General features: G+C 33.3%; 1 protein-coding gene across 1 annotated transcript; it reads right to left on the reverse strand.

The window, feature by feature from the left end:
• Nucleotides 1-965: 965 nt before the first annotated feature.
• On the reverse strand, nt 966-10,874 carry LOC145676679 (uncharacterized). Its single transcript, XM_081747522.1, has 3 exons — nt 10,863-10,874; nt 9,564-9,697; nt 966-1,465 (listed from the first exon to the last, which is right to left on the reverse strand). Exons 1-3 carry the CDS (start codon nt 10,872-10,874, stop codon nt 1,168-1,170), a joined length of 444 nt encoding a protein of 147 aa, XP_081603648.1. The 3' UTR covers nt 966-1,167.
• Between the last annotated feature and the right edge of the window lie 357 nt (nt 10,875-11,231).

Here is an 11,231-nt window from a genome sequence, read left to right on the forward strand (position 1 = left end):
ATGACGAAAGAGAACACTGCGCCTCAACATGTCAAGCGAATCTTTTGTGTTAGACATTACAACATGCATCAACGGCCTATTCCCTGGTCAGAAAATCGATTGGGAGAATACTTTGTACATCCCAACAAAAGGACACCATCACTTTCCTGGAAGTCTCCTAAGACTTCCAAAAGAGATTATCAGTTTCAAATAGGACCTGTTGATTATTATATAATACAAATGAAGAAACCTGAAATGCAAGATAGAAATCAAATGAAATTCTGTCTTAAGCGTGCCTTAAATATGATTCCAGAAGATATACGTTCTATAAATACTCAACCGTTCTACATACAATTGTTCAAAGTTTATAAATAACTTCTTGTACGCACCTAAGAAGACATAGAAAGTAGACGCTAATCATGGTCTTACTGGCGAACAACTTGAAGCTTGACCTAGGTTTGATTGCTGGTGGGGACACTCGGTCGAAAAAGCATAACAGGTTTTTCAGGTCAGCCACCTTCAGTGAGGTTTATCCTGAGCTTCCCTCATTCATATCAGACAAATGCAAGGATGGCATCTAACAAAATGGCCCCAGGCCATTCCTTCCTTCCCCAATCCTTTCCTTCTTCCCTTTTATCAGATACTGTGCTCGCGGAGACTTTTGGCGCTCATATACTTGACTGGGTAAATGGCTTTAGATGCCGACAACCCAGAAATCTAATTCCTAAACCTAATCCTGAGATTTTGAAGTTTTGTGTTTTATGAATTCAGAAAGTTATATTTTGGCTGAAATCGACGACTGTGTCGTTTTTGTCAAAACGTATGGGATGATAACAGAGCTCAAATGATTCCTGCAAATTTAATGTATCTTATAGTATGATTTGCCTGTAAATATCTAAATAAGAAATAATTTATTGCATTTTTAAGACAATATTTTCTTCATTATTCATAAATGTTAAACAAAAATACAACAAATTATGGTTTTCTTTAAAGTATTTTTATTTCAAATTTGTATCTTACGTTATAGTTAAAAATTAATTCTGATTTTAGACATAATATGAGATGTCTGTAACAATGAAAATTATATATGGCATGACGCCGATCACTTGGTATGACGCTCTCCCAAATTCATACCACCGCTCTTTTTTATATGGCCAGTCCAGCCTTGCGTAAAGGGTAGACTTAGATTTATGTAGGTTTCCTCTTTGGTCGTGATGGCCCATCATCGTTCTTTGTGTCAAAACAAGGCTGTAATTTATGATTATCTGTAAGATGTTGTTCGATCATATATTTGGTAAACACTTCCTTGCATTCAGGACACATATAATTATTAGTGTTTTCTACTAACAGTAATTCCAAAGAGAAAGGTTTGTTATTCCTGAGATTCTTCTTGATTATATCCAAAGCAGTCTCTGTCCAAGGAGGAACATTCTTCGCAGGACTGTGAGTAGATGATATTCGTGATCTTCCTGTACTGTTGTATCTCCTATGAAGAGACAAAATAATTAACCATAAGAGTAAAATTAAATTAAATCACTTTGTTTCACTCTCTACGGTTATCTTCTTTTAGTTTATGGAGAGGGATAATTAATGAAAGTGCATGTTTCTCAAACAGTTCATAAAATGACAACGTGTGGAGAAGATTGTTACTAATATGTATGCACAAATGCTGATAAAATGGTGAGACATGTTTTTTGACTGTTACCCAACAAAATTTGTTTGTAACATTTAAATATTTAATATGTTTATAATATCAGTAGTAGTCAAGCGTGCAATTCTATTATACGGATCTATAGTATAAGTAGTAGTAGTAGGAGGAGGAGGAATAGGAACGGGTTAGAAGCCCCGCAGGTTTTGGTTGGGTTCTGTTCTTGAGAAGAAATGTGCGAATTAAAGACTTGCATATTTTTTTTTTCTGTACATTTCACAATCTATGAATCCGTATAGTAAAGCTGAACCGAGTAAAGTTTAGAAATTCCATTTGCATATAAATTTAAACTGCTTAGCGGTATAAAAGTATATAGACTTCCTACACCAAATGTTTCTCCAACATATTTACTCGCACAAAAGATATTGTAAGTTAATATACATTAATGCGTACTCTGTAAATATTATTATATATTATTAAAATAACTTAATATCGTTCAGAATATACATTTTAAAGAATCCTCTGGAGACAACACTAATAAATATACTGTGATAAAGAAAAACGAATTTAATTTTGAAATCATAATATAGTAATAGAATGCAATTTTCTTTGTGTGTGTATATAAATTCCCAGAATATTCCTTTTTTGGGGGGGAATCTTTCCGGAAATATTCAAAGGAAAATATTCCCGAAAAATATTTTCCCTGGAATTTACCCATCGTTATTCTTACCATCACGAGTTGGTAGCTTCGTCACGTAGAGGTTGCGTCGATTGTGATTAGTTCCCTTTTACTTCAGCTGTTACGTTCGGTTCGAACTTGTGCTTTAAGATGTTGAATGCTGCATGTCTTTAATGGAGTAATATAAATTACGAAAGACAAGTGTGGTTTCTGATAATAGTGGTATTCATGATAATTGTGTTCCTCGATCGTGCTATCACTTCATGTGCAATTGAAGCCGTGACTTCCATAACCACACTAGTATAGCTGAAGTGATGAGAAAGTCAATAAAAACTAAATAATTGTTGGAAATGTAAACTTCGAAATCAGACTTTTTCCATACTTACTCTTTGTTGAAAAATCAAATTTCCAAATTCACAATTCCAACAAATATTCAGTTTTTATTGAGTTTCTTATTATCTCTTCAGCTGGACTTGTGTGATTATAGAAGTCACAGCTGCAATTACTTATTCATTTTGTGGATTTTTGTCCTCATGTTTGAAACGCACGTTGAATTGATGATCCAGCATTCACTACTCCTATTGTATTTAAGCTTGTTTGTTTGCGTATCTAATTAATAAGAATCCCCAACTTCATGACCGTAAATATTTCTTTTCTTTCAAGCAGAATATAAGATTAGATATGAATTGTTTGAAGGTAGAATTTAAACTGAAATATTATTTTCACGCTATATTAAAATCACGATAATAGTAACAACTTTGAACAAGAATTTTAGGAAAACTAAAAATGGATACATTTATTACAATATTGGTCAATAATTAGTTTTTGGATAGTGTGGCCACAAAATATTTGAACAACCGTAAATCGAGTTTTCGTATGTTCTACGGAATAAGCACACTATACTTTGTTAAGTGATAGTTTGGGTTTGGCTACACTAAATGTAATTATTCACATGTAAAACGTACAAGAAATTTTTTTGTTGAATAATTTCGGATCTTCTGATCAAATTGGATCAGGGGTCACAAAAGTTTTGAAGGGCCCCTGAATCAAGTTTTCGTATTTTCTACGGAATAAGCACATTATACAAGAACATTTTTGATTGAAATATATTAGATCTTTTGATCAAAAAAAAAGTTGGATTTGATGTGATAAATATAGGAATTTATGACTTGAAATTCGAATGAAATTAGTTAATTGTTGTTGCTAAAGTATCTGAACAATTTGTAGAAAAAAATTGACTAATTACGAAACTAGTTAAATTGTTAAAATTGTATTGGTTCAAGTTATTTTCTAGAGATTTGTGAATATATGGATTTTGCGTAGAATATAACGAATTCGAAAGAGATAATACAATGTTTCGAATGTTTTTGATGACACTAATTCTAGTTTGGTATTAGCGTCAATTTGAAAGGAGTTAGGATTTTTTGAAGAAGTCTTAGAGATTTATCAAACATTTAATTTCACTTTTTTCTCTTTCCCCATATTTGCTGTGAATATGGGACTATCTAACGTATAATCGTAAATTCACAGCTGCCTCATCGTTGTAACAAAATTGTTATTAAATTGAATATATGTTGTTTGATTTGTTATTTATTTGTTGTTTCACATTTATGTTCGACCTGTATGAACATTGGGTTCTTAACTGGAACGTGAACTAGTAATTTTTATTTCTATCGATCTAAGTTCTGCAGGAAGTTCTGGGTTGAAACAGAGATAATTATTCTTATAGATTTTTAACTATCTTTGGTTCCCTTGAGCTACTAGCGGATGGGGGCGTTCCAGCAGTTAGTATAACCGAGTTTGGCGTAGGGACCTGGGTTCGAGCACCGGTGGAGCTAATGTGGTTGAGATCAAACGTTAAACTATAGGTGCATGTCTCATGTACTTAAGCTGCTGAAAATGACGCTAAACAGAAAAACTAAAATCATGATCAAATAAAATATAATAATAAACGTGATTCGAATCACAATTAGTTGATTGATTAGAGTTAACTTCATTACGCCATAATTCCGTTCACAAGGAATCGAACTTATGTCCTCATGTTAAGTATTCGACTACAATGCACTAAAAATCTATTATCCGGACAGCATTATATTGCGCAAATATATGGAAACCATATGTTTACTACAGAAATTTTACGGAGCATACACTATCCATATGCTACATACGTACAGCTTTTTTCCCGCTTAGATCTTTCATTATGCTGCTGCGGGATGTTTGACATCTCATATTTTCCCCGTCTATTATATACGTCAACTTTATGTTATATGTCCATTTATATATGAGATCTTTACCGCATATATGCAGTTCTTTCTATGAAAAGTACGTGCATCATTCGTGAAGGCACACCTTCAGAGCATCATTCGTGGAGGCACACCTTCTATATCCTCGGACTGGTTCATCTTTCTGCCGGAGCAAATTTACTTAAATTGTGCTTACATGTTTCTCTTGCACAGTACATGTCCTTTAGCAAATAATGTCTTAGTAAAACCCTCTCATATATATATTGTCACGGTACGCCAAAATTCTGGAATATTTTAATATCTAAATTCGTTTAATTTTATTAATTGGCTTCAAAAGGAAACAGTAAAGTTTTGTTTATAATTTAACTTGTTGTAAGAACGTAATTAGGTTGCAGGCAGACATATGATAACATCAGGTTACGTATTGCTGATGACTGTTGTTTTCTTGAAGTAATAGACACGAGTCTGCAAGTGTCACAAGAACATAAACAAATACGAAAAACAAGAAAATGTAAAACGTTGTATAAATTTATGTTAACATGTACACATTATCAAAATTAGGTAAAATTGTGGATTTCGCAGACGTAAACTGTCTGGAGAATATAGTCAATGAGAGAAACAGCAGAAATTGTGATTCAGCACAATTTCGGCACAGAGATGTAAGAGCTACAGAATTTGTAATGAAACAACAAATTCGTCATCATGGACATGAACATAAAAAGGTAATGTTTGACTGAATGAGAAATCAGTGATCAGAGATCAGAAATCAGTGATCAGTGGTAGGAGATCCGTTGGTTTTTCAGTCTCCAAGGATCATTCTCAGTAGAACAGCTATTGGGAACCAGCTGTTGACAACACCGATTTCCAGTGGACATCCATCCACTGTGTGGAACTTAGACGACGAACTTCGAGTCCAGGAGTTCGAATCCAGTTCAACGAGGTATGTTATAATACATCTCTGATACTCTGGAGTTGACTAATTCACCAACAGATTTATTAAATGTGATTCAGCTATTTTATCTAATAACTTACATCACAACATCCAACACTAAACTCTACTTAAACGATAATCTAATAAATGAATACTTTAAGGTTAACAGTTTAAGTTATAATTGATTCAATTACCTTTCGCATGTTGTTAGGCAAAATCCTACGCAGTAGGTTAGTGGAGATAGTAGTTTAATGTATCCTATCTGCTTCAGATAGTACATAGAAGCAACTAGTACTGTGTCATTTTTAACACGTACAGCCCTGCTTAATAGGCACGACACAGTATTATTGTTGTTATGGTGGAATATGCTGTGAGGCTTATGCCGTGTAGCGATCCTAGTGGAGCAAGGTCTATCATTAGTATAGTGAAGGCATCTTTGGTTCAATCCCCGACATCAGTAATAGTTGACATGGCGCATAAGTTACGACCTGTCGCAAGCCAAGAGTAATTTGTAAGAGTAATAACATGCGTTAGGTTTGATTAGCCATCATGATTATGGTGAAAAGCGACCGTTGGTTCGATTCCCGTCACGATGGTAAGTTGTCATTAGGTTTAAATAAGAGTATAGTTACGAGGCTATAATCATGGCTACAATCCATAAGGGTAAATTAACCCGCACCACCCGCCCGCACTGGGTGATAAAATTAGGCATAATACTTGTAGAAATGTTGTTTTTAACGCAGCAGTGCTGTCATCATTGCTATTCATCCCGCGAAATGCTTGGATGTTATAATAAATATTCATATTTAGATACGTAAATAGTGGATAACAAATAGGATGTATATAGAGTTATTAGTTATATTTGTAATATTTAGGATATGGGATTAGGTGATATTTAAGTAGTTAAGTAATATTATAGTCATAGTAATTGTAATTAGTATTAAGAATAGGTTAGTTACTAGTAAGAATAGTTATATCGATAATCTAAGTGTAAAGGGTTAAGGATTTGCATATTATTATTTTTAGTAAGATTTAAATAGGTGTAGGAATTAGTTATAGTACTAAAAATAAATTTAAAAGGAGTAAATATTGAAATTTAATTGGATAAGTAAAGATGTCTTTACGGCATAATAAACGAATGAATCATTAAATAAATGAGAATTTAAAGTTTTTAAGTATGACTAAAATAATGTGATAATAAAGAAGAAAATACTTATGAGTAAGGAGCTATCTGAAAAAAAGAGGATAATAATAAATAAGAAGAGAGAAAGGCAAGATAGAATGAAAAAAAAATGATTGATGAAATTAAATGTTTAGTGATTACGTTTTAAAATTTTGTAAAGATATTCACATAATTAGGAAACATCTTGATAGGAAAAATCTAGGTAGGTAAGAAATCACATTTTCGTGATGTTGAATTGGGCGTTTACCAGACCTCTCACGAAAATTTTTATTTATAAATAACACATAAGTCTTCGGCGACATTAAGGCGGTACAGAGAAGGAAATAGTTACCCACTTGTCGTTCTGCAAAACGGTGAAATTTTTTTTTTTTGAATCTGACCTATTTAGCTAAGTATGTAGAAAGAGCAAAATTTTGAATTTTTTTTTAATTATTAGAATTTAGGAATAGTAATAAAAGATATAGTTAAATGTTAAGGAAATAGATGTTTAACGAAAATAGGAATAGAGAAAATAGGCTTGCTGTCTAGCTGTTAAGTTAGAATAGTTAAGTTCTAAGAATAGGAAAAGTAGAAAATAGACTAATCACGAACATTTAATTCAGGAATGAGAAAATGAGAAAGAGGAGAGATGGAAAGATCTGGAAAGAGAAAGAGAGTAGAAAAATAGATAAATATGAAAGAGAAATATATAGCAAATTTAATAGAAAAATAGAATAATAGATATTTCATTACGGACATGACAGTCAAGATTATGATTAATTTTGAAGAATCTTATTATAACAGAAAGTGACAATTATTATTATTATTATTATATTATTAAGAATTATGATTATATTTTATTAATGTTAATAAGAAAAAAAAGAAAGCTAGCTAAATAAGTAAATAAGTAAGTAAATATATACTAGTTGAAATAATGAGAAGTAAGCGATAAATTAAATATGAATATATCATTTACAAGTTTCCTAAGAAAGGACTTAGGATGGAAAAAATAGCTAACGTGTTGAAGATAGACAGACTTCAAGTAGTTCTGTGTTACTACAACAGATGGCAGATAAATGCAGTGTACTGCTATCAAATATATTTGGCTTCATAAGTAGAAAAGAATTAATTGGACATTCGAAATTAAAAACAAAATCTGTGAGAATTATTAACCATCAATTTTTGTTTTTGTTTAATCTGAACAGGACAATTTTGGCTTTCAATTTAAAAAAAAAAATATGTCTGTAATTTTTACATGAATTGATAATTTGGAAATTTTTCTATACAGAGAGTTCTCCGAAAGCCGATCTTTCTTTTGAAAGATCTAGTCGTCATCGGAGATGCCTCAGTTTAAAGTGGGGGCGTGTCACGGTACGCCAAATTTCTAGAATATTTTAATATCTAAATTCGTTTAATTTTATTAATTGGCTTCAAAAGGAAACAGTAAAGTTTTGTTTATAATTTAACTTGTTGTAAGAACGTAATTAGGTTGCAGACAGACATATGATAACATCAGGTTACGTATTGCTGATGACTGTTGTTTTCTTGAAGTAATAGACACAAGTCTGCAAGTGTCGCAAGAACATAAACAAATACGAAAAACAAGAAAATGTAAAACGTTGTATAAATTTATGTTAACATGTACACATTATCAAAATTAGGTAAAATTGTGAATTTCGCAGACGTAAACTGTCTGGAGAATATAGTCAATGAGAGAAACAGCAGAAATTGTGATTCAGCACAATTTCGGCACAGAGATGTAAGAGCTACAGAATTTGTAATGAAACAACAACAAATTCGTCATCATGGACATGAACATAAAAAGGTAATGTTTGACTGAATGAGAAATCAGTGATCAGAGATCAGAAATCAGTGATCAGTGGTAGGAGATCCGTTGGTTTTTCAGTCTCCAAGGATCATTCTCAGTAGAACAGCTATTGGGAACCAGCTGTTGACAACACCGATTTCCAGTGGACATCCATCCACTGTGTGGAACTTAGACGACGAACTTCGAGTCCAGGAGTTCGAATCCAGTTCAAAGAGATATGTTTAATACATCTCTGATACTCTCGAGTTGACTAATTCACCAACAGATTTATTAAATATGATTCAGCTATTTTATCTAATAACTTACATCTCAACATCCAACTCTAAACTCTACTTAAACGATAATCTAATAAATGAATACTTTAAAGTTAACAGTCTAAGTTATAATTGATTCAATCACCTTTCGCATGTTGTTAGGCAAAATCCTACGCAGTAGGTTGGTGGAGATAGTAGTTTAATGTATTCTATCTACTTCAGATAGTAGATAGAAGCAACTAGTACTGTGTCATTTTTAACACGTACATCCCTGCTTAATAAGCACGACACAGTATTTTAGTTGACAATATGTAAATGACCATGTGACATCATATTTCATGAGCACCACCGATCTCGATCAAATTTTCAACATAGATAAAGTTCAGGCCCGGCATGTTTTTTTTCATAATTTCACTTAGATTATCATAGTAGAAGTATATGATGGAATGAAGACCGAGAAAATCCACACACAAAACGATTTGTCTATTCTCATTATTATTATTATTATTATTATTATTATTATTATTATTATTATTTGTAATATGTAATTGCAAAATTTTAAGGAGAGATTTCATCCCGCAAGGGTAGCGCGATTTTGGGTAGCGAGGTTTCGGACGACGAGATTTTGGCCATGCGAGGTATTTGTTCCGCGAGATTTTGGGTTGCGACGTATTAGCAGCGAGATTTTGTCCGTATCCCTTCCATTCCACGCGTCTCGTTATAAAGTGAACAGCTCGGGGATCACCCAGATACCCAGATGCAAGCATTCATGTACCATCAGCATTGTCACATGGTAGTTAAATCTCTGACACTATTTATGAAATAACTATGTACAATACCTTTTATTATTCTCATACTTGTTGGAAGATTGAACAGATTTGGCTTCTTGAGCTTTTAAGGATCCTCTGTCATTGTCACATTTGACGCTCCTAGGTAAAAGTTTTCTCTTTCGTGATGTCAAGTTATGGACACTCTGAAACAAAAGTGTTTGAAGGTTAATAAATACTAAAAGATTATGCTTTAAAACCGGTTTACTTATCTTGTTGAAAATAAACTTGTACGGTTGAACCATTAAATTTAAATCGTAAATTAAACTACTTTGACCTAGATTGAAAATGACCTATACCACGGAGCAGCCGAATTGATGATTGGAGTAAACTAATCAACTCCCGACGAACTATTGCCAAATATAAGGTAAAAATTTTGTTTTGGGCCGGTCAATATTATTGGGACGTGTTTCGTCTCACTAACAATCTACAACAATAAGAGTGTACAGGTGGATCGGATTCCCATATCACAACGTTTACAACGGAGATTTCCACAATTTTTCTATTTATTTTAATGTAAAAGAACAGTATGCCGAATAAATAAATAAATATTTTTTCAAATACGCAATATTAACGAAATAAATAAGCTGTCAAAATTCATTTAAGCTCCGAACACTAAAAGCGATTTAACGCATTTTTTTGTAAAATTGATGTTAGAGGTGTCCAAGAGTCTATCTAAAGCTTAAGGGGTTGCCTGGATAGAGAACACATAGTGAATGTTCTAAAAAAAATAATTTGCCTAGGTAAATTGAAGAAATGTTATAAAACTGCACTATGATAATTTACGTTCTACAACTTACGTCAAAACTATCACTTTTTTCCTTAAAATGTTAATTCTAACATTCATGAGTAAATTGGATGAATTTGATATAGTACACTATGTTTTCTTAACTTTACGATTACATAGAGAGGCTTAAATCACTGCTCGTACTTCACGCGTGGCGGGAGCTGGAATAGGAACATTCATCTTCAACCATTGCCACGACGCTACTGGTAGCAGTAGGGAAGTTCCGCTGAAGCATGCGTCGTGCTAGGGTCTTATTCTCTCACGTGTACGCAGTTGCTTCGCGCAACATACGGTTTCCAAACTATGGGACGCGTTGGAAAGTTACTTTCAGGATGCACCTCGTATGTTACTATGTTAATTATTGAAACTCCTTAATGAATCTAATATTTAATTATTCTAGATACAAACTTTAACCTTCCATTAGTCGCGCCGCGGTCAAAAACACCGCAGGAGAATTATTTTTTGTTATGTGGCCACCCTGTTTGTCACACAAGCTCCACCCTCTAGCTGATCTCCCATCTCACCTTTTCGAACATTTCTGCTCAGTAATTCCGCAATCCATTGTTTAGTTTAACTGCCAGTGATTGGCTAGTGACTCTGCGGTGCTTTCCACCGCGCGACTAACCGTGTATGGTAATTTTCAGTGCTTCTCTCCGTAGGTGGCTTATGCGTTACGGACATTTTAAGCTCTATAAACATAAGTATTTTTTAAAAAAAGTGGACAGGAGAGAGGTTGACAGGGTTAACAATCTGTTACTAAGTGATGAAAAAGAGGAAAGTAGGAACGAACAGATTTAAAGATCACAGGAAATTTAGGAAAAGACTTTTCGAAGAAATTAGTCAAGATGATGATCTCGTGGAAGCTTTGTCCGAGGAAGAAGATGACAAAGAAG

This window comes from Thermobia domestica, unplaced genomic scaffold (assembly GCF_964235325.1).
Source record: "Thermobia domestica unplaced genomic scaffold, izTheDome1.hap1.1 HAP1_SCAFFOLD_289, whole genome shotgun sequence".
NCBI lineage: Eukaryota > Metazoa > Arthropoda > Insecta > Zygentoma > Lepismatidae > Thermobia > Thermobia domestica.